Source organism: Dreissena polymorpha, chromosome 12 (genome assembly GCF_020536995.1).
Source record: "Dreissena polymorpha isolate Duluth1 chromosome 12, UMN_Dpol_1.0, whole genome shotgun sequence".
Lineage (NCBI taxonomy): Eukaryota > Metazoa > Mollusca > Bivalvia > Myida > Dreissenidae > Dreissena > Dreissena polymorpha.
Genome location: NC_068366.1, coordinates 1,743,000 through 1,768,276, shown reverse-complemented (window position 1 = coordinate 1,768,276; position 25,277 = coordinate 1,743,000). Strand labels below are relative to the sequence as shown.

Below are 25,277 nucleotides of genomic sequence, written 5' to 3'. Positions count from 1 at the left end.
CAGAAAGAGGCCTGTATTCTCATACTCATTTACTTCCTTATAATATACTTTGATATATGATAACAAAATATTGTATTGCATTATGAAAAAAAAAATATATGAAAACTCAATTTATTGAAACATAACAGTTGTTTTCTGTATCTAAAGCTTTTCTTGCAAAAAAAGTCATCCCGTATAACACCCTTAGATGCTGAGATGCTTATATTATTATCTCAAAGCTTCACTTCAAATTGTGAAAAAAATCCATTTTCTTTTGCCAATTGTGCTCATTATTTAATTACTGTCCTCAAATTATTTTTATCCAAAATAAACATTTGTTGCAATGGGAAGCAAATGTCTATTGTAAAAAGCATAAACAAACACAAAAAACTCCTTATAACGCATATATTTATATATCGGCCAAAACAACAAACCCTTTTTCTTCACAAAACAAAGTTAACAACCCTTGCTTTACATGACTTCCACTCAGGTGAGCGACCCAGGGCCACCTGACCATGGTCCCTCTTGTTTTGCATTGTTTTCTCAATAGGGTAACTGCAACATTAACATATCACGTAAGGCATGTCGGTTATGTGTTTGTCTTCTAGGCTCGTGAAATCGGGAAAGCTGTGCGTCACTCTTCCGTAATGAAGGTAACAGACGTGGAGCTCCTAGACTACTTCACAACATTGTCCAACCTGCTGAATGATTCACGCTATCTAATTGGAGATAGCGATGCCCAAAAAGCTGTTAAGAAATTAGAAGAGGTACATGTAGAATAATAATGTTATGTTGTATCAATTTGCAAGTTTCCTTGCATAGTGTATAAGAAAAATAATAGAATACATAATTGTTTAGGAATTTATCAACATTTTACAACTCATATGAAACAGATTACAATAAAGCTCCATCCCGTATTGTTTAGAGTTGTGAGACCCATCTCGCTCATGGGAAGCCTTTTTGTTCCCTTTTTGTTTGTCATTCGTACAGGGTCTTTTGTTATCCCCCGCCAGAGGCGGAGGGATATTGTTTTGGCGTTGTCCGTCCGTCCGGCTGTCCGTCCGGCACTTTTGTGTCCGGAGCCATATCTTGGAAGTGCTTAGGCGGATTTCATTGAAACTTTGTATGAGTATATATATTCATAAGAGGATGATGCAAGCCAAATGGCATTGTACACCATCTGTTAACAAGGGACGAAATTGTCACAAAACCAGGTTTTCATTGTGAAAAAAAAATCTGATAAAGGGAGAAAACTCAAACTGAACTTTTGAAATGAACAAACAAAATTAACCCCCTTTGTAAGTTTGTTTTAAAAAAAAAATCTATTATTAGTCGTGGCGACCTTGACATTGGAGATATTGACGTGATTCTTTCGTGCGACACACCGTACCATGATGGTAAACAAATGCGCCAAATGATTTTAAAATCTCACAATGAATGACATAGTTATGGCCAGGACAAGCTCATTTATGGCCATTTTTGACCTTTGAACTCAAAGTGTGACCTTGACCTTGGAGATATCGACGTAATTATTTCGCGCGACACACCGTCCAATGATGGTGAACAAATGTGCCAAATGATTTTAAAATCTGACAATGAACGACATAGTTATGGCCCGGACAAGCTTTTTCCGCCAGCCCGCCAGCCCGCCAGCCAGCCAGCCAGCCCGCCAGCCAGCCAGCCAGCCAGCCAGCCAGCCAGCCAGCCAGCCAGCCAGCCAGCCCGCCCGCATTCGCCAATCTAATAACCAGTTTTTTCCTTCGGAAAACCTGGTTAAAAACAGAGTTATGGCCCTTTGTATCTTGAAAAAATGCTTTTTACTATAGGCACTTTTGTGTCCGGAGCCATATCTTGGAAGTGCTTTGGCGGATTTCATTGAAACTTGGTATGAGTATATATATGCATAAGAGGATGATGCACGCCAAATGGCATTGCATACCATCTGTTAAAAACAGAGTTATGGCCCTTTGTATCTTGAAAAAATGCTTTTTACTACATGTACAGGCACTTTTGTGTCCGGAGCTATATCTTGGAAGTGCTTGGGCGGATTTCATTGAAACTTGGTATGAGTATATATATGCATAAGAGGATGATGCACGCCAAATGACATTGTACACCATCGGTTAATTACAGAGTTAAGGCCCTTTGTATCTTGAAAAAATGCTTTTTTCAGTGTCAAATATAACCGTTTTATGTCAAGAAGCATATGGGCGGGGGATATCAATTCAACGAATTTGCTTGTTCATTTAAACTTTAAAGTCTAGTAGCCACATTCAGTAATCAATTTTGTGAAACTGTCAGAATAGTTACGGCGGGTTTGAAAAGCGAGCTTGAGGGTGGTGGGGGCATAATCATTTACATATATTTTATATATGAACATAAAACTTTTTGCGCACAATATTTTATTAACTTCCTTGATATCTCGGCTTGAGTCATTTGATAGTTGCTAAAAACAAGCATTTGCTCCAGTCGATTAGCGGCTATTGGATTAAGGCATTAATAAACTGAGTCTGTACGTCTAAAAGGTGACTTACTATTAGACATAGGCCACAAAAAAATATTTTCAAATTCTGTAAACTGACATCTTTACAACTGACATCTTTACTTATATTGAATGCTGTCTTTTCTTAAAATGTGATGGATGTAATTTGAACACGTAGGGTTAAAGACTTTTCGATATGTTTCAAAATGGCCAATTTGAGGCATGTATGCTAGCTACTTAAAAAAATCCGAAGTATTTTCCAATGTCCGTTATGCAAAAAATTTCTCAATATTAAGTCTAGAAAAAAATGCCTTATATCGGGTGGTAGATAGTTTGTACTAAATCATCATGCCTGGCACAAACCAAATAACGTTTTAGATGATGGCATTCTTGATGAAATGCATTTAAAGTCAAACAATTGCAGACATATTTGTGCGGTCATACAATTGCCTGATCTAAAAGAATGGGAATTCAATGTTTCGCTGAAAATGTTCTTGGATTTGACGATGTAACGTCTGGTCTGATAAAACACAAGTGGCAGAGCTCCAGATAAAGGTCTTATTTTCGTAATAACGAATTATTTTCAAGTCTGTTACGTATTTATTTTAAAATCTTGTCGTACTATTAAGAATTACAAAATCAAGTTACGAATATTATTTTTACATCGGTTCGTATCGATTTGTATTAGTTTTTTTTCGCATATTAAAGATCTTTTCAGTGCTTATATAGAATTGTTATTGGGTTTGTTTAACAAAGTGCATTTTTTCCAATAAAAGCGGCGTATAAGTCTATCTTTCAAAAAACATGAGCGGCGCCTGGAGAGCGTCAGAAAAAACTGCAAAGCCTGCAAAAACACACTTTTAACATATTGTAAGCAAAGTGAGCCGAAGTTGAATGTTAAGAAAGACATTATAGAAAAGATCTTATACGATGTTGTATGTTCAGTTGCTGACACAGTTAGAAAAGCTAAAAAAATCGCGACACGACGGATCCAAACTTAAACAAAAAATAGCATTGAACAAGTGGAAGGGACAATTCCCGTGGCTAATCGCTGAAAAGATTGAATGGGAGACCCATTTTAATTGTGAAATATGTAAAAAAATACATATGCAATCTAAGCACAGTTTGGGCATATGAAGGTATTTGAAAAATAAAATTGTATAATACTGAATAGACACTGTTGAACTCGTATAAATAAAGTTGCTATATGTTTATTTTGATTTTTTGCATGAAAATAACCATTATTATATATTTTTAGGTCATTTAGAAAAGTTGAGAATTATTTTCCAAAACTTAGTAGTAACGTTAAGATTAAAATTTTCAGAGACTGAGTTAAGAATTCTTTTAGAAAATCTGGTAGTAACGTTAAGAATTTCACAAAACCTTATCTGGAGCTCTGCAAGTGGCATACACAATTTATGCCGATAGTTAGATGCAAAAAGCATATGCTCCAGTTGCTATTGGATAAGGGCTTTAATTGACAGTGAGTCTAGATCTAAAATGTGTTAAAATATTAAACTAAAGAAGACAATCAACATATTTTCATAAATAACTGAGCAACAAATTCCCTACTACATATGCATCCTTAAGTGCCTTCACACAGAGTGGGAGGCATTAAGCCTTACACTTATCCCAGACAATACCAAACTTCGTCGGACCGACGGACATATCTGACAGAATATGAGAAGGTCCGATCGATTCTGCAATTCCGTCAGACCAAAATTTCCGACTCCAAAAAATTAATAAATATCTTTAATAATCATCGTCTGATGCTCAGTGGGATTCCAATATTTGCCATCAAAACATGTAGAACTAAATACGTTAATACCAGTGTCGTTTTTAGCTCATCTATTTTTTGAAAAAAAAAAAATGAGCTATTGTCATCACCTTGGCGTCGGCGTCGGCGTCAGCGTCGGCGTCGGCGTCCGGTTAAGTTTTGCGTTTATGTCCACTTTTTTTAGAAAGTATCAATGCTATTGCATTCAAACTTGGTACACTTACTTACTATCATGAGGGGACTGGGCAGGCAAAGTTAGATAACTCTGGCGTGCATTTTGACTGAATTATGTGCCCTTTTTATACTTAGAAAATTGAAAATTTTGGTTAAGTTTTGTGTTTAGGTCCATTTTATTCCTTAAGTATCAAAGCTATTGCTTTCATACTTGCAACACTTACTTACTATCATAAAGGGACTGTGCAGGCAAAGTAATGTAACTCTGACTGGCATTTTGAAGAATTATGTGCCCTTTTTATACTTAGAAAATTGAAAATTTGGTTAAGTTTTATGTTTAGGTCCACTTTATTCCTACAGTATCAAGGCTATTGCTTTCAAACTTCAAATACTTTTATGCTATCATGAGGTTACTGTACCTGGCAAGTTGAATTTTACATTGACCTTGACTCTCAAGGTCAAATTATTAAATTTTGCTAAAATTGCCATAACTTCTTTATTTATGATTAGATTTGATTGATACTCTTACCTGACATACCACAATAGACCCCACCCAAACCATCCCCAGTGCCCCCCCTCCCCCGTCCGAATCCCCCCCTATTTTTGTTTAAGATCATCTCACAAATTACAACCACACCCTCACACTATACCACCCACCCCTCCCCCAATTTTTTTTTAAAACACAACTATTTATTTTTATTATTTTATGTTTGAAATACCTTCCAACCATCGCACCCAAGAATCCCCCCACCCCCCCCTCCTTTCCCCATCCGAATCCCCCCCCCTAATTTTTTTTTTGTAAGATCATCTCACAAATTACCACCATCACCCCCCCCACCTCACCCCCCAATTTTTTTTGAAACGGTTAAAAAACATAAATATTTATTTTTATTATTTTATGTTTGAAATACCGTCCAACCATCGCACCCAAGAATCCCCCCCCCCCGATTTTTTTTATTTTTTGCATTTTTTTCGCATTTTTGGAAGATAATGTAATAAATGTCCACACCCCCACAATATACACCCCTCTTCACTCAACCCCTCCCTCCTTTGTGATTGAAAATGAGAGTCCGTTCACCTTTAAAAAGAAAATAGATGAGCGGTCTGCACCCGCAAGGCCGTGCTCTTGTTATTTTTTCGATCTGTTTGTGTCCTCCAATAAGAATAGCTTGCACATGTTCGGTTATACGCGTTATTTTTCGAAATAACTCGGATCACGCGATACTATATTCGTAAAATATTTTGAACGCAGAGACGAAATTTGCCGAGTGTGTTCCGATGTATCTGAAATACAAACTGTCGCAACTCGGTATATTCCGTGACAGCGTCTGGAAATTTCCAAACGGATATTTATAAAGTACTAGTTCCACGCTCATATGTGCATGTCAATTCGCAAAATGCGAGAGCCGGGACCATGCAACAACAGGTGTTCGCATATGTTAAGAGGTCAATTGTCTTCAATGTAAACAGCATTGCGAAGCGAAAATAACGTTGATGTATAATTGTTTTCAGGTGATTTCGTTTTCAAAATATTGTTGTCTTCTTTCCAAAAGATTATTTCACAACTAATTTTATTGTCTTTATATTTTGTATTGTGAGATTTGCCTGATATGCTGAGGTTTCTTACCAAAGTATTACAGTGCACTCCACGCGTTTTCCCCAATTTCCCTCGTTACTCCGCGGGGATTGACCTGGAGGGAGGTTAAGAAAATCCCGCGATACGCGGCGTTTGCATGATTTTGGACGCGGCGGTTAACGATCGGCAAAACTGATAAGCCGACGCGGCGGCCCTCGGCGTTGGCAACGCGGGGGAAACTCAGCGTTTTACGAGATAACGATCAATTTAACTTTGTTTGACTTCCTGATTTTCAAATAAAATTACATTTACATGTATTACAAGTACATATATATATATATTTATTTATGGTTGAGAAAAAATATTTAACACCAACGAATGAATCTTTCTAAAACACTGGATCCAAAAACGGATGCAAGAACATAAAGCAGTAATAATAGATTGGAGAAATTTGCTGTTCAAACAGTGCTAATTACATATTTTTTACATATGCCCTAGCGCTTTCGACTTTTCGTCTTCATCAGGGGCTTGTCAACACAGATATGGTTATACATGCAATATTGGACATGACAGCGGAAAGTTCTAAAAATAGATAGTTCAAAATAGATTGATCGTAACTCACCGATAAAAACGTGCACTCGCCTAGAGCCGTGTCCGTATTGTTATAGGCTAATTGAATGTTCGTAGTGGTTTACAATAGACTGGCTCCAGACTCATTTTAGCAATGAATCACACAGAAAACATTTGACATCTGCCAAAACACAACCCTCTAAAGTATGATGTATGTGTTTTGAAGACTCCATTATGTGTCATTTTTGTTTATTCCATATGGAGCAAGGGTGTTCAGTCGCCTTATCCAATATGTCTCCCGCGACTTGCGTTGCACGTCGGACCACTGTGTTTTTGCTTCTATACAATTCAGAATGATATTGTCAAACGAGTCAAATATTTTCTGTGTGATTCATAGCTAAAATGAGTCTGGAGCCAGTCTATTGTAAACCACTACGAACATTCAATTAGCCTGTAACAATACGGACACGGCTCTAGGCGAGTGCACGTTTTTATCGGTGAGTTACGATAAGTCAATTTTGAATTATCTATTTTTAGAACTTTACGCTGTCATGTCCAATATTGCATGTTCAACCATATCTGTGTTGACACTGATGAAGACGAAAAGTCGAAAGCGCTAGGGCATATGTATAAAATATGTAATTAGCACTGTTGGAACAGCATATTTCTCCAATCTATATATATTTATTTATATATATATAATTTACCATTAAAAAAACAACCAAGATAGATCGATCCCCACGTGGTTGTAGAAGTAGTTGTATAGAAAATTCGTTGATTTACGATAAACAAAACGTCGTTTTTAAACTGATACTTACCAATTAATATAATCACAGTTTGCAATATTGTTTTTATTTTGATAATACAATCCAAAGTTTTCATGTGAGCAGGTGTTTTTTCTATACTGAACATGTAAACAAATGACCAAGGACCCTAAAAGTCGCAAATCTGTGTGGATTGACAGTTTGACGTTATTAAAAAAGCCGCTTCCTGTCTGAAGGCATAACTTACTGAAGTAAACACGTTCAACGAATGCATAAGGAATGGTTTTAATTGTCGGAACAAAGTCGATTCTCTGCTCACTAATGCATTTATTTTCTCTTTGTAGGTAGGTTATTCCATTGATTGCTAAAAGAAGGTGGTAATTATTAAGTTGATAGTTGCATTAAATATTCACAGTTGTATTCTAATTGCTCGACATTCAAAACAATGTTTACCAGTAATTATGGACCAAATCGGCAGAGTGACATTCACACATATTAATCCCTTTTGTCAAAACACCGCAGACAGCAGTCTACACAATAGGTCAGTATACAAGCTTTGCGTGTTTACATAACGTCGAACACTTAATCCAGTTCTGCCCAGATGTCTTCTTAATCAGTTTACAGTACAATTACTGTTAAAATAATTACTCTACTAAAATACCGAAACGATAAAGATTCGGCGTGCTCGATTTGAAATTATTTTGTAGAAAATATCAACTTATTCGCGATATAATTTTGTTAAAAAATACCAAATAAGCTTTTAAACGAAATCAACAGAATTAAGTGTTCTCTGCGTATCAAAAAATCAATACACGCACGCTTTGCAGGAGTATACCTGGACCTTGTACATTGCAGCATAATTTTCGCGCGCTTTTGTCGGGAAATATACATGATGACTGTATATTGGAAGCATTTGTAAACTTCGTGTTAACATTTAAAATCGTAGTGTGTTTCGGATTACTAATTATTATTCTCATTTGGAAATTAAATGCTCACCTGGCATATTAGTTCATATTGTAGACGTATCTGTGAATTAAAACATATATTAATTTTCTATACAATTTTCTTTTGTATACATGTACTACAGTATTTAAACAATTTATTATAACAATGTTTTTATTTTTTGGCATGCCCAGTAGCACACTGCTAACGCGGCGTTGCGCGGCGGTCACTGATAAGAACGGAAATTTTCTGCATCTACTGACTAGGCTAAAGTAATACATGCCGCGGGAATTAGCGAACGCGGCGCAGTGTTCTGCCGTGGATGCGCCTTTGCGTCATTTGCGCAAAAAAAAGAGATTTGTCCCCACCCATTTTCGGTACATGGGTCCGCTGGCGCACATGAATTAGGAATAAAAACTAATCGATTCAATGTGTAACTCAGTAAAAAAAAATAGAGTTAATTCGTAAATAGAACAAATTATTTTATTGGATTTGCATCATTTCGCAGCAAATGGTTAATTTACTTTAAAACACTTTATTTCATTGGTAAGTTGATATTATAACAACCAATCAGGCATCAAGAATATTTCCACAGCTATCAAAATGACGGAAAGTGACCGGTTGAAAAAAACTAAATCTATTTTGATATTTTTCCTCCGGATATTAAAATAAGAAAATATGACGATAATAATAACACTCCAACAAGTCCAAACATCGTTTAGCAATGACGGAAATAAGCCTGCCCCTTAACGTGAAAGCAAACTGGCTTCGAGAATTTTCTTGGTTACTGTTTGACAATAACAAAAGGACATGCAGTTTGTGCATTAAGCACTAAAAAAAGAAAAGGCCTTTACTATCGGTAATTTGAAAGGGAATTCCAATCAGATGTAGACAGGTGTAGATGTAGACTAATTAGACATAATCATTACAAACCTGTAACTGTTAAAAATTTTGATAATATGTTGACAATTGTTTGACAGTTTAAAAAAGTTTTTTAAATGTTTAAGTTTGAATTAGAATGTTACATCCTGTGGACTGGCTGTAGGTAGAAATCAATCCAGTTTAAGAGTGCAAGTAAAAGGTTATTAGTTTCTGAAAATTACATTCTGCTACAAATATATTTCTGTGTCCCCAGATTTTTCCCTTTTGTCCCCACTTTTTTTACCCTAAAGGGTCCCTGTCCACAAAAGTAAAGATTCGCGGCAGAACACTGGGCATAACGCCCAGCGTTTTATCGAGTTCACCTCGCTCTCCAAACGCCGCGTGAACACTCGCTAGCAGAAAAAAACCCGCGGAGGGAGCGCGTTTTTTTGGGAAAACGCGTGGAGTGTACTGTACCTGGTACTGATACTATTATATTGACTATTGAAAATATTGGCAAAACAAATTTGTCGAGACTCAAGTGATTGATCATCTATTAATTGAAGGTACCTCAGATGAGCAGGAGACTGCTTAACCTGAAAATGTCGTAGACTTTGACGCAGAAACTCAACAAATCAATTATCAATACTGTACAGATGACAAAAGTGATTACTGTTCAGATTTTCAGGAGGAAGGAGACAATTAGAAGAAGATAATCAATTATTTGAATTCCGATCTCTATTCCGATATCTGATAATATCTAGTAATATATAGTAACATACTTGTTTTATGATATTACTAGATAGTACATACTTGATATATGTCATTATGATATAAATACATACTATGTGTAACCGTCATTTCATTTTGAGTTTTCTCTCTTTTTGTTTGGTCTGACAAACACTCATCCGGTCTGACAGAATTTGTCAATCCGTCAGACCGAATGTCTGACATCAATCTGGAAGTTTGGTATTGTCTGTAATCCGTCAGTCTTGAAACATGTTCGAAAGTCTTGAATTTTTATTCCCCCGAAGGAGGGCATATAGTGATCGGACTGTCGGTACGTCTGTCCGTCACAATTTGCGTATGGGTTTCGCAAAATGCTCATAACTTCTATGTCCCTTGAGATGTAACCTTCATATTTGGTATGCATGTGTATAAGGACAAGGCCTTTCCATACGCACACAAAGTTCGACCCCTGTGATCTTGACGTTGAACTTAGAGTCCGCGTTTAGGTTTCGAAATCTGGGTTTAGGTTTTGAAAAATGCTCATAACTTATATTTCCCTTCAGACAAAACCTTCATTATTGGTATGCAAGCGTATATGGACATGGCCTTTCCATACGCATAAATTTGTTGAATCCTTTGACCTTGATGATGAACTTAGGGTCCGCGTTTAGGTTTCGAAATCTGCGTTTAGATTTCAACAAATGCTCATAACTTCTATCAAAGCGTTAATAGGGGGCATATGTCATCCTATGGTGACAGCTCTTGTTTACTTTGAAATCCTCTTTAAATACTGCATGGATCTCGCTAAAACTTTTATAGATAAAGGTACTTAGTCTGTAAATGATCTTGAAGACAGGAACTTTAGCTGTAACTAGTAGTTTCGGCAGAACTTTGGCACTTTGTTTTTAGCTACTCTGGGTATGAAGTGTTCAAGGTGAGATATTGTGATCACACTTTTGTCGGGTGTCCGTTGAGTTGTGTGGTGTGCATCGTCAACATTTAGCTCATTACCACTTTAGAGACCACATTTTTTCAATTTTAATGAAATTTGGACAGATATTGTGTTTTTTTTTCAAAATCTAATTAGTAAAAAAGTAGGTCACCAGGTCAATCTTACAAAAACGTTTGCTACCTCTCTAGAGGCCAGATATATTACTTAATATAGATGGAATTGTGTATGTTTATTTAGACAATGTATAGGCAGAATTCAATTATGGGACAGGTACATCCGCAAACTAGGCCTCCCGGTCAAATCTTACAGAAACCTTGATACTGCTATAGAAGCCATATTAATGGCTCAATCTTTATGAAACTTGATGGTTATAACGTTTTTCATTACAATATCTAGACGAATCAAAATCAGACTTAAATAATTATCATATGAAGGTTTACAAAGCATAACATTTACCTTGCATACTGCTGGATATGAATTGTAATACATCTGAAATATAAAGTACCAAAAGGACATTACTTAAGTCATATTAAAGATAAAGTAACCACGTCACAATGTTAAATGCTTTAATATTATTTGCAATGTCAGTGTTATTTTGTGTATAACTATCAAGTTATTTCGATTGATATTATAAATTGCAAAGTAAAATGTGTACCAACAAAGCTCATTTGACCCTATTTCCCATAAGAAGCAAAGTGAAAATGGCTTTTGCAACCAGAATAAAACCAGAACAGCCTGCGAGTAACACTCAGCTGTTCAGGTTTTATGCTTGAATCCAGTAAAAAAGGTATTTAATTAACTGTAAATTTCTAAGGGACCATTAATGCGTCAAAATACGTTTCTAAGTGGTAATGGGTTAAAAAAGCAACAAGAACCTTGTTATTAGCTCATCTATTTTTTGAAAAAAAAGAGCTATTGTCATCACGTCTGCAACTGGTTAAGTTTTGCGTTTAGGTCCACTTTTCTCATAAAGTATCAATGCTATTGCATTAAAACTTGGTACACTAACTTACTATCATGAGGGGACAGGGCAGGCAAAGTTAGATAACTTTGGCGTGCATTTTGACAGAATTATCTGCCCTTTTTATACTTGGAAAATTGAAAATGTTGGTTAAGTTTTGTGTTTATGTCCATTTTATTCCTTAAGTATCAAAGCTATTACTTTCATACTTGCAAAGCTGATTAACTATCATAAGGGGACTGTGCAGGCAAAGTAATGTAACTCTTGTCTGGCATTTTAACAGAATTATGTGCCCTTTTTATACTTGGAAAATTGAAAATTTGGTTAAGTTTTGAGTTCAGGTCCACTATTCTCATACTATCATAAGGGGACGGGGCAGGCAAAGTTAGATAACTATGGCGTGCATTTTGACAGAATTATCTGCCCTTTTTATACTTAAAAAATTGAAAATTTTGGTTAAGTTTTGTGATAAGGTCCAATTTATTTCTTAAGTATCAAAGCTATTGCTTTCATACCTGGACCACTGACTAACTATCGTAAGGGGACTGTGCAGGCAAAGTTATGTAACTCTGACTGGCATTTTGACAGAATTATGTGCCCTTTTTATACTTGGAAAATTGAAAAATTGGTTAAGTTGTGTGTTTAGGTCCAATTTATTCCTAAAGTATCAAAGCTATTGCTTTCATACTTGGACCACTGACTAACTATCATAAGGGGACTGTGCAGGCAAAGTTATGTAACTCTGACTGGCATTTTGACACAATTAAAGGCCCTTTATACTGAGAATATTGAAAAATTGGTTAAGTTTTGTGTTTTGGTCCACTTTACCCCTAAAGCACCATAGATATTGCTTTCATACTTGGAACACTCGCAAACAATCATAAGGGGACAGTAAAGGACAAGCTGCATAACTCTGGTTGTCATTTTTACGGTATTATGGTCCTTTTTTTACTTAGTAACTTTGGATATATATGGATAATTTTTGTGTTTAGATCCACTGTACTTCTTAAGTATCAAGGCTATTGCTTTCAAACTTCAAATACTGTTCATGCTATCACGAGGGTACTGTACCTGGCAAGTTAAATTTTACCTTGACCTTTTAATGACCTTGACTGTCAAGGTCAAATTATTAAAGTTTGCTAAAATTGTCATAACTTCTTTATTTATGATTAGATTTGATTATTTTTAAAGCTCTTCTTGTATTTTAAAGCTCATCTAATAATATGACCACCATACACTCACACAATACCCCCTCCAAATTAATTCTTTATTTTAAAGCTTATCTTATTATATGACCGCCATACCCTCACACTACGCCCCCCCCCCACCCCCGACCCCCTCACCCCCACCCATCCCCCATCCCAGACTCACCCCCCACCCCACCCCCCGAATTTATTTTTTTTTACAGCTCATCTACTAATACGACCACCATGCCCTCACACTATACCCCCCCCCCAAAAAAAAAAACCTCTAACACTATACTCTATCCCCCTCAAAAAAAGTATATATATTTTTTTAATCTCATCTGATAATATGACCACCATACCCTCACACTATACCGACCTGATCCCCCCCCCCCTACAATTTTTTTTTCTTTTTTTTTTTGGCATTTTGGAAGATGATGTAATAATTGACCACACCCCCACACAATGCACCCCTCTTCACAAACCCCTCCCTTGTTTGTGATTGAAATTGAGATAGGTCCCTTCACCTTTAAAAAGAAAAATAGATGAGCCGTCTGCACCACAAGGCGGTGCTCTTGTTTTCAATTGTCATGAGAATGAATATATATAACCGTTACAATTTTCTTTTACAGTTGAAAAAAGATACCTTACTATTGACTACAGCGGAGATGATGCATTTCCTGGAGGCTGTTGATGCAACTTTGAAGAAGCACTTGAAAGATGTTGCCAAAGATGTTGTCGACACATCACTGATTGAGCTCAGAGAAAACACAGCGTTGTGTATTGATAAAATTACAGACTATATGGATACATGTAAGGAAGAGCTCGCAAAAGAGGCAGTATCGCAAAAACAAGATTTTGATAAGAACGCCGACAAATGCATGAAAGATTATAATGAACTGACAGTCTCACGCAAAAAAGACTTTGATGGGAACGCAGACAAACGCACACTAGCCTTTAATGAGAGAGCAGATAAATGCACGCAAGATTATGGTAAACTCACAGCCACAGGCAAAACAGATTTTGATGAGAACGCAGAAAAACGCAAGCAGGAGTATGATACACTCACAGTCACACGCAAAAAAGACTTTGATAAGAACGCAAAAAAACGCAAAAAAGACTTTGATGAGAACGCAGAAAAACACATGAGAAAAATCAATGAACAGTGTGGAAATACCTCTTTCACTGAAACTTCCTACAAAAAGTCCTCTGAAGGTATAACTAAATTTTAAGCATGCAATTATACAATTTCAAGCAACTTTTTTAACATAAACACTTACTTTAAGAACCATTGTGCTTCCAATAAATGGAATGCCCTTGATCAATAATATATATAATATTCATATGCATATTGATGTTAAAAAGAAAAAAAATTCTGAGGTACAGTCGATACAAGTATACATATGGAATGGATACAAGTAAATAAACAACTTTGTAGTACACTAGTATGATAACAATGTCCATACATACCCTAAACCAGCATATTAATCCAGCTTAGCTTCTTATGAGACAACTTACACAGTTATATGTCATTGTACGATGGAAATTACTTATGCATGACGCGCTTCAAAAATCATTATGTATACTTGGTATTTGGCTGCGATTTCGATAATAAGTATATTGCCACTAATTTCATTGGAAATTAAAATCACATACAAAAGTACTGTATTGTGTAGGTTATTGTCCCCTACCGGTTTCACCGGAGGGGACTTATGGTTTGAGCTCTGTGTGTCCGTCAGTGAGTGAGTCTGTCACACTTTTCTGGATCCTGTGAAAACTTTAAAAGTTCTTGATAGTTTTAGCTCACCTGAGCACAACGGGCTCATGGTGAGCTTTTGTGATTGCCTTTTGTCCGTTTTGTGTCGTGCATCGTACGTTGTGCGACGTGAACATTTACCTTGTTTACAATCTAGAGGCCACATTTATTGTCCAATCTTCATTAAATTTGGTCAGAAAATTGGTCTCAATGATATCTTGGATAAGTTCGAAAATGGTTACGTTTGCTTGAAAAACATGGTCGCCAGGGGGCGGGGCATTTTCTTAATATGGCTATATATTGCTTTAATAAAACATTATTAACACTCTAGAGGCCACATTTACTGTCCGGTCATCATGAAACTTGGTCACAAGATTTTTACCAATCATTTCTTGGACGAGTTCGAAAATGGTTACGGTTGCTTGAAAAGCATGGCCACCAGGGGGCGGGGCATTTTTCCTTAATGGCTTCATGAATCTTCATGAAACTCTGTCAGAATATTTGTTTAAATGATATCTTGGATGTGTATGAAAATGGTTCTGGTCTGTTGAAAAACGTGGCTGCCAAGGTGTTCACTAGTCATGAAAGTTGGTAAGAACATTTTGTTCAAATGAAATCTTGGGCATTACAGAACAGGTCAGTTCCTTTCCTCTCAGGTGAGCGACTTTGGGCCTTTCAGGCCCTCTTGTTTCATGAAACTTGAAACATGGATCCGATAGATAGCAATATGGACACTATGCACGTCATTTTATTTTGTTCCTACGTCAAAAATTCTGGATGCTATGGCAACAAATAAAAAATATATATATTTCTGACAATGGTGGAGCCGGTAGGGGACATATATTGATTAGCAATAGTCTTGTACGTACATGCTGCAAGCAATTATGGGATTCTTTATGTTGATTTATTCATAACACATGTATTATGTAAATATGGTATTCTTTATGTTGATTTATTCATAACACATGTATTATGTAAATAATTACAAGCATCATTGACAATGGGCTCTAAAAATTGCTTAAAGTTCGGCAAAACAAAATTCTGTGTTTTGGGCAACGGTCTGAAAACATTAGGTAGGTTAGGCTCTGCGTTTGTTGTTTTTCTCCTCTGCTATAAGTGAAACCAATCTGGAATGTTTATTCTGGTGTGATTTCAGGATAACCATTAATTATGGCAGTCTATTACCCAAAAGTTAAATAAGTCTTATTATGCCCCCGGTAAGATGGCATAAAGCAGTTGAACTGTCCGTCAGTCCATTTCGGCGTTCATCCAAAAACTTAAACGTTGGCCATAACTTGTGCAATACTGAAGATACATATAGCAACTTGCTATTTGGCATGCATGTGTAACACTGTATCTCATGGAGCTGCACATTTTGAGGGGTGAAAGGTCAAGGTCATCCTTCAAGGTCAAAGGTGAAAAAAAATCAAAGCGGCGCAGTAGGGGCATTCTGTTTCTGACAGACACATTCTTGTTCCCTATGCTTTAAAGAACTTCAATGGATTTTGAGATTATTGTCCAAATAGTAGCAAATATCATTACTTTACCAGGTGACCAAGATTTGAACACATATGACCTTGATGTTACATGTATGCCTCCTTTTTGCAGTTTTTGTAAATTCGGTAAATAAAAACGTGCAACTTCTCCATATCTGCCCTTCGTGGGGTTGCATTTGGGACCAGTTTGGTCAAGGTCACAAGTATTGCTAATAATAGGTAAAAACCGTTTACTGCACAACTTCATTTGGTTTGAGATGTGGGTGTGTTGAAATCGGTCATGAAGGTAGGTTACAGGATTGTCTAGCAAGAATTTGCATTTTTGGTCACTGAAGGCAAGGTCATTGCTACCAAATAGAAAAACAATCCCGGTCAATGTCTTCAGTATATATGGGGGTATTGTTTTTTATGTGTTTGTAGGTAGTTTCCATGCAGTTCTATGGTATAATTGCATTTACGGCTAGTTTGGTCAATGTCATTGTAACTTTCAATATAAAAATGCTTTCCACTAAATACCTTGCATTTGTATGGAAGTAATGGGCTGGACTAAAAGGATTTTGTGCGTAGGTAGCCCAGAGCTTAAATTTAGAGATGGCTTTCAAAGTAAAGTAAATTCAGTTCAGCTTAAAGTTTACATATATTCTGTAAGTACTACATAAAATCAGCATCAATTATATCTTTATAGTCATTACATCAGGTGACTGTCAGAAAACGTACATTATTCTATCAAAACGGAAGAATAGTTTAGCGTGCTGCTTTGTGACAGCTCTTGTTAGGTAGACTTTTCGAAGAATGACAGGCAATTCATTTAAAATACAGAATTTGTTGCATCTTCTCTTTACGCCCTGTCTCATCCAATAATCATCATCGTGATAAAATGAAACACGATTACAGCATCAACACAAAAACAATATCACCTGTTAATGTCTGTATGTTCATTATTATGCCCCCCTTCGAAGAAGAGGGGGTATATTGCTTTGCTCATGTCGGTCTGTCGGTCGTTCGGTCCGTCCACCAGGTGGTTGCCAGACGATAACTCAAGAACGCTTGGGCCTAGGATCATGAAACTTCATAGGTGCATTGATCATGACTCGCAGATGACCCCTATTGATTTTGAAGTCACTAGGTCAAAGGTCAAGGTCACGGTGACCCGAAATAGTAAAATGGTTTCCGGATGATAACTCAAGAACGCTTGGGCCTAGGATCATGAAACTTGATAGGTAGATTGATCATGACTCGCAGATGACACTTATTGATTTTTAGGTCACTAGGTCAAAGGTCAAGGTCAAAGTGACCCAAAATAGTAAAATGGTTTCCGGATGATAACTCAAGAACGCTTAGGCCTAGGATCATGAAACTTGATAGGTAGATTGATCAGGACTCGCAGATGACCCCTATTGATTTGATGTCACTAGGTCAAAGGTCAAGGTCACGGTGACCCGAAATAGTAAAATGGTTTCCGGATGATAACTCAAGAACGCTTAGGCCTAGGATCATGAAACTTGATAGGTAGATTAATCATGACTCGCAGATGACCCCTATTGATTTTCAGGTCACTAGGTCAAAGGTCAAGGTCACGATGACCCGAAATAGTAAAATCGTTTCCGGATGATAACTGAAGAACGCTTATTCCTAGGATCATGAAACTTGAAAGGTAGAATGATCATGACTCGCAGATGACCCCTATTGATTTTGAGGTCACTAGGTCAAAGGTCAAGGTCACGGTGACCCGAAATAGTGAAATGGTTTCCGGATGATAACTCAAGAACGCATACGCCTAGGATCATGAAACTTCATGGGTAGATTGATCATGACTCGCAGATGACCACTATTGATTTTGAGGTCACTAGGTCAAAGGTCATGATCACGGTGACCCGAAATAGTTAAAAGGTTTCCGGATGATAACTCAAGAACGCATACGCCTAGGATCATGAAACTTCACGGGTAGATTGATCATGACTTGTAGATGACCCCTATTGATTTTGAGGTCACTAGGTCAAAGGTCAAGGTCACAGTGACCCGAAATAGTAAAATTGTTTTCGGATGATAACTCAAGAACGCATACGCCTAGGATCATGAAACTTCATAGGTAGATTGATCATGACTCGCAGATGACCCCTATTGATTTTGAGGTCACAAGGTCAAAGGTCAAGGTCACGGTGACCAGAAATATTAAAATGATTTTCGGATGATAACTCAAGAACGCCTTTGCCTAGGATCATGGCACTTCATAGGTACATTGATCGTGACTCGCAGATGAACCCTATTGATTTTCAGGTAACTAGGTCAAAGGTCAAGGTCACATTGACAAAAAACGTATTCACACAATGTCTTCCACTACAACGGACAGCCCATATGGGGGGCATGCATGTTTTACAAACAGCCCTTGTTTGTTATTTTCTTTAGTTTACTGTTGTTGATTAACAAATGAACTTGTTCATTTACACTTATCATTAAATAGTAATTAATAAAGTGCATATTTGTTAGAACACACAAGTTTTTTACGGGAAAAATATTTATTTTCAAACTTTATCAAGTAATGCATGTAAAATGTAATCATGAAATAAGTATAGCGTAAATGTTTATACCAAATATATTAAGTCAGTTTTTAAGCGCATTGCATTGAATTTGTTTCGATTTGAATTCTTTGTACTCCTTTGAAAAGTGTCTGTTTAACATGATGTGGCAACTTCATATTTTGCATGCATGTGTATCTCATGAAGCTGCACATTTTGAGAGGTGACTTGATGTAGCAACTTCATATTTGGCATGCATGTGTATCTCATGGAGCTGCACATTTTGAGAGGAGACTTGATGTAGCAACTTCATATTTGGCATGCATGTGTATCTCATGGAGCTGCACATTTTGAGAGGTGACTTGATGTAGCAACTTCATATTTGGCATGCATGTGTATCTCATGGAGCTGCACATTTTGAGAGGTGACTTGATGTAGCAACTTCATATTTGGCATGCATGTGTATCTCATGGAGCTGCACATTTTAAGAGGTGACTTGATGTAGCAACTTCATATTTAGCATGCATGTGTATCTCATGAAGCTGCACATTTTGAGAGGTGACTTGATGTAGCAACTTCATGTTTGGCATGCATGTGTATCTCATGGAGCTGCACATTTTGAGAGGTGACTTGATGTAGCAACTTCATATTTGGCATGCATGTGTATCTCATGGAGCTGCACATTTTGAGAGGTGACTTGATGTAGCAACTTCATATTTGGCATGCATATGTATCTCATGAAGCTGCACATTTTGAGAGGTGACTTGATGTAGCATACAATTAGATCTAGGGATGCTATGAATTGTCTTAATAATTATGAAACTTGTACAAGATTTGAAATAGATTATTCTTTCTAGACAATTTGAGGTTTTATTTCAGAGAAAGTTTGTCTTCTTTTACAATTAATGTTACGATGAAACATCACCATGTTAATAATAATCAACATCATAGGTCAGATAAACAGCAAACATTTTATAAATACAAAAATTTAATATAATTTAAGAAGAACATTTTCGGCGGTAAGTAAATAATACAATAATGAAAAATCGCTAACATATTGACGAAAATTGTTTTTATTAAAATGTCATTACTACTTTTGTTTCTGTGCACTATGCGATGGCAATTATTTGATAACACATGATAACGGAAGATCCTTATTTAAAGCGTCTTTTTTTAAACACTCAATGTTAAATTCGATGGATATTTAGCTAATGAAAACAATGACAGCTTTTTCAATTGGCATAATAGTAACATTATTCTATTGATTGTTTCTGAGGTCAACATGTCAAAGGTCAAGTTCACTGGGGCTTATGACACAAAATAAGTTTTCACAAGTTGTTAAGAGAACCCGTGACATACAATCATGAAAATATATATGCGGGTTACTAATGGAGAAAGGTCATACATATTTTAAAATATCTAATTTTATTTCAAAATGCTTCTTGCACATAAAGCAAGTATGTGCGTTAATTTACCTGATATGAGTCAAAAAGAATAATTTCTATAAAAAAGGTTTTCATTTTTGTGTTTGGGCGTTAAGTGATGTTTTGTTGTTGTAATGCTTGAATGAATTCTTAGGAATTTATTTGTATGTTTCTTTAGACATGTTAGCGTGTTTGTTTATTTTATTCCATTTCTTGCAGAAATTCAGGCGTGCATAATCGAACAGTACCGGGCAATGTGTGTTGTGCCGGTGTCCATGCTGGATCCTAACATAGATGTACCTTTGGAACGGATCTACGTTCCCCCGTCCATCAAGGCACTTAAGAGAGGCCAGGACGACATACATGGCGGGAGTGAGATGGACAAGTCTTCAACGATGAAATCAGACGTGAATTGCTACAAAGAGTTGCTGCATCGTGACGGGAATCCGGTTAATACAATTTATATCCAAGGTGATCCAGGTTGTGGTAAAACTACGTTTTCAACAAAACTGGTTCTTGATTGGTGTAATGCCCATTCCGAAAATGGTGCCAGTACTAAGAAAAAAAGAAAAGTCACTACCAGAGGAAAGGCATCAAACCGAACAGGTTTCAGCGATCTTGACACTTTGCGAGACTACAAATTTCTGTTTTTTGTGTCATTACGTGATTACAGTGGAACCATGTGCAACGTCAGCCAGATGGTCGAGGAAGCCATACAAAGCAACAAACTACCTTGGGATGACAGTGTCTGGGAACATAAATGCATTGTTCTTACAGACGCCGCAGACGAATGGTACCACCCCGATTTATCCTATCCTCCACCACGGGACTATACTTGCAGGTGCGGTAAAGACCAGAGTATGCCGCTGTACTTACAGCGAAAAAACATTACAAACATTATAACCGCACGACCATGGAAACTTGCCAATCGCAGAATGAGCGATAGCTTAACGTGTATGTTCCAAATATCCGGCGTTGCGAACTACCAAACCTTGGCGAGAAATGTCATTTATGTTTTAGCTGAGAAAGACGGTATTTCGCAAAAGGCTCAACAAGGCAAATGTAATGATTTTTTGGAGAAACTAGAGAAAAATAACATGGGAAATCTCATAATAATACCAGCTATTTGTGTGCAACTCGTTCATCAGTTTTACGTTGGACGTTTAATGGAAGATTCACTATGTTCTATATACATGAATATGCTAGATATGCACATAGCCAATGGGTTGCACAAACTTCAAATTGAAGATTTTGACACTGAAGAAATTTGCGTTAAAGAAATAGAACACATATTTGAAACAGGAAAAAACGAGTATATGTCGGCTAATGGGTCGCTAATTCGCTCTGCATGTGCACTAGCGTTTAAGACACTAACAGACTCTAGTAAAGAATCGTCGCTAGTCTTTGCGGAAAACACAATGACAAACCACATGACAAAAACACAAGTTGATTACTTACTTCAGACAGGGATTATCACAAAGAAAAAATCGTTGGCGCTTAGCCAGCAAAAGAATATTCCATACATGTTCGTACACAAAACTATTCAGGAGTTTCTAGCATCGATGCATATTGCAATTAATCAGACGGATATTGAAGACATCCTGAAAGACATACAGAGGGTGTATTGTGATGGTGAGTCTATTCTGGACATTGGACAGTTATTTATCTTCACGTGTGGAATGTGTGTTCCAGTGGCTGAAAGAATGTCAAAGCACATGATGGATGTCATAACAAGCGACATGGAAAGCAAACTGCTTTCTATTTCAGACCAGATAATAGATCTATTTTCCACGCCTTATTTAGCACAAAGAATTTTATTGGGTGGCTTTATTGAAAGGTTGGCGAATAAACAGCCGTGCTTACAACTGACACTCACTCATATAGCACTTGATGATGCACTTGATGATTTTAGAATTCCTAGGAAGGAAATCGATGCTTTAAATACGTTAATAGATATGAACATCTCAAACATCACAAGCATGGATGCATTTTTCTGTTACAATTCTCAACAGGAATTAAATCGTGTACAGGAAATTATTTCACAATCGAGAGAATCATTGTCGTATCTGCGGCTTAGAGACCTGGGTCAATCAGACCTACAATTAGACCTACAGGGTCTTAAGCTCAAGAGCTTATTTTGTTCAAGAAATTCCGTTTTAAGTAATTTAGACTGCACCTATATGCGTTCGTGTTCTATATTATATCCAACACCATTATCAGAGATGTGCATCTTACAATCGATGTCCATCACTGGTAAAAACATTACAAGTCTACAGCTGATGGATGATCAATCAATTGACCTTCTCTGTGCAGCTCTTCCAACCCTGACTAGTCTACACACGCTTATATTATATGGGACAAATCTTGCGGTTACACTGCTGTACTATCTTCCTGAATCGATCAGAAAGGTAGTTTATCGAGCCAGCGATGTTTCCGCTCAAGATGTAAAGTCAATGGTGGAATGGTCAAAATCACGGTACGCGTGTGTGCGTTTTGAATTGTTAGACTGTCGTTTAACTGCCAATGAGTCGGATACTTTTAACTGGATGAAACAGCAGGACGGTATTGATATTACACAATGTGAATCGGTACCTAGCATAGTTAAAGATCACTTTCGAATTTCTATTTCCTGGAGTACCATTTTATCAAAGTGACAATTATCAAACAAGTTGTCACAGATTCAAGACGAAAGGAGAGTGACATAACACTAAGCACGTAGACAACATTACAAATTTACATTTGCTTCATAATTGGAAATTTATAAAACTATACAGAATTACAAACGCGAAAAGTGAATAATCTAAATGTGCTCGTTTGTTTTTTTTGTGTTCTTTAAATTTGGTGGCGATGCTCAATTCACTAATATAAATCTTTAAATGATTTTGACTGAAGCTTGGACAAAATGCAAAAACCGTAAACAACACCCTTATATGTTAAATAATTAGCTTTCGCTTTACTGTGTAATTATTATCAATAATTTATACAACTTCATGATGTAGCTATACATTCCATTTGAAAAACGAGTGAAGAGTTTATTGTATACGAGTTTGTGTTTTGTCTCCGGTGCTTTGCATCTCACGGAACACTGATGTTTTCTATTTCACTCGCCCTTCGAGAGTTTTATATGCCATTGAATTATGTTAAAATAAGTATTTTTAATATAATATGTTTTCCAGTTATTAAGTAACCTATTCCACGAGACAATATATTGTGCTGTTTTGTACAGAATATGCAATATATATATATATATATATATATATATGCATTATAATCCTCCCTCTATATGTTAACGACTCGTATAATTTATGTTATGTGTAATCATGTGTTATTTATGAATGAAAAGAACGCACTATACCTTCGGAGGAACTTCTAACTATACAGTGCTGAAATACATTTGTATCATAAACGGCAGATTATTTCACAGTAAATGTGAGGTTAAATCTTGTAATATTCCATAAATTGTATTTGAACGTGCTCACTCTTTTCAATTATCAATAAATCGCTGCACTTGTAAGGACTGACTATTTTTTATTTAATTGTACAGATGGTTTAATTTAAGATTATATTTTCCAAATAAACCTTTTTTATACTTCTCTTCACAGTTTCTGTTAAATCTGTTTCCAAGTAAATTTCATGTCTGAGGTTGTTATTGCACATGATTTGTGTAATGATAAATTGTGACGTATATACTACACGTGCGTTTCGTCTTAGTCTTCGCCGCTTTCCTAGCGCGTCCTTGATCCGACTATGATTTAAGGAAGTGGTTAAAATATAGCATTGAATATTTTAAAATCCTTTTCACATTGCTGAGACCCTTCTTGCAAATATAGTGTTCATCAAACAATATACACTCAAGCATTGGCTTACTAACGGGCTTTAAAGAGCATAATTAATTCTATGGACATTTAATGTATTAAATAAAATGTGTGCAAACAGTGCCTAATATTGCCTTCATTTTTTTTATTATTTCATAAAATTATTATCAAAGCATTTTTAAGTAACATAACTACTTAAAATCAACGAATATTCCGCAAAATATTTCGTAAAAAAGTTAACCCATAAATTATCACTATTCCTTATAGCAATAGCTACGGTTTCAACATTTACAAGCATCGGCACCGTCGGAAGAAGCACGTATTCATGAGAAACACGTCGTGCTTCCGAAGCTAGTCTCGCGTTCGCTCGTAAATGTTCGGATTTCGTAGTCGGAACTTCTTTGCATTGATATGACTAACAATGGCTCACACTGCTAATACAAAATATATTTCAGAGTGGCCAACATAATAATGTAACATGTGTTGCAATAACTTTATTTTCAAAAATGTTGACATGATTTATATTAAGTGGAAGATTTGGTTCTATGCTATACTCATTCCCTCATTTAAGCGCGTTCAATTAATATAATAAGCAAACACATCTTAAACGCTTACATCATTGTCAAGTTTACCATCCAGCCATGTTTAAGTAAAGTGTAACAAAATGCTTAACAAAATGTATTTAGTTCCTAATATTATTCCAGGTATATACGTTCGAATTTATTTGAGCATACCTCTACGAAAACGGGGCTTAATGCATTTGCGTAAAGTGTCGTCCAGATTAGCCTGTGCTGTCTGTAGATGCTAATCAGGGACGACACTTTCCGGTTTAAAGGTATACTGCGTTGAACGGAATTTAAATAATTTACGCACATGAATTAAGCCCCGTTTTCACAGAGCGCGGTTCTTTAGAAAATACGGTAAATGGTAGTTATAGCAGACGCCTGCAACAAGCTTCGAGGTACATACCTGAGTATATGCAGCAGCGGCTTTAATCCATCATCACTCAGCCCAATCACCTTCAGAACAATTTATCAATCCGTGGTTGTTCCGAAAGCATTATACGGCGGTGAACTGTGGACTGTTATCGGTGCCAGCGATATGTTACGCCTTGAGCGCTCTCATCGGTTCTGTATTAAATCTATGCAGCAATTTCATTCCTTAACGAATACGGACTTTGCATTAGCATCAATTAATGTAAACTCGATTGAGAATATCATTGACAGGAAAAAGCTAGTGTTTTTTGGTCAATTATGTCGTTTACCAAACCAATACATTGCCAAACAAGTGTTCATTAACAGACTTGTACGATACCTGAA

At 36.5% G+C, this 25,277-nt stretch overlaps 1 protein-coding gene across 1 annotated transcript in view; it reads left to right on the top strand.

Moving 5' to 3' along the window:
• LOC127853770 (uncharacterized) overlaps nucleotides 1–25,277 on the top strand; it is a 66,212-nt gene that overhangs the window by 40,071 nt on the left and 864 nt on the right. The window contains exons 3-5 of the mRNA XM_052388537.1: nucleotides 588–746; nucleotides 13,584–14,166; nucleotides 20,363–21,980. Coding sequence (XP_052244497.1) covers nucleotides 588–746; nucleotides 13,584–14,166; nucleotides 20,363–21,980 — 2,360 coding nt within the window. The remainder of the gene's footprint in view (nucleotides 1–587; nucleotides 747–13,583; nucleotides 14,167–20,362; nucleotides 21,981–25,277) is intronic.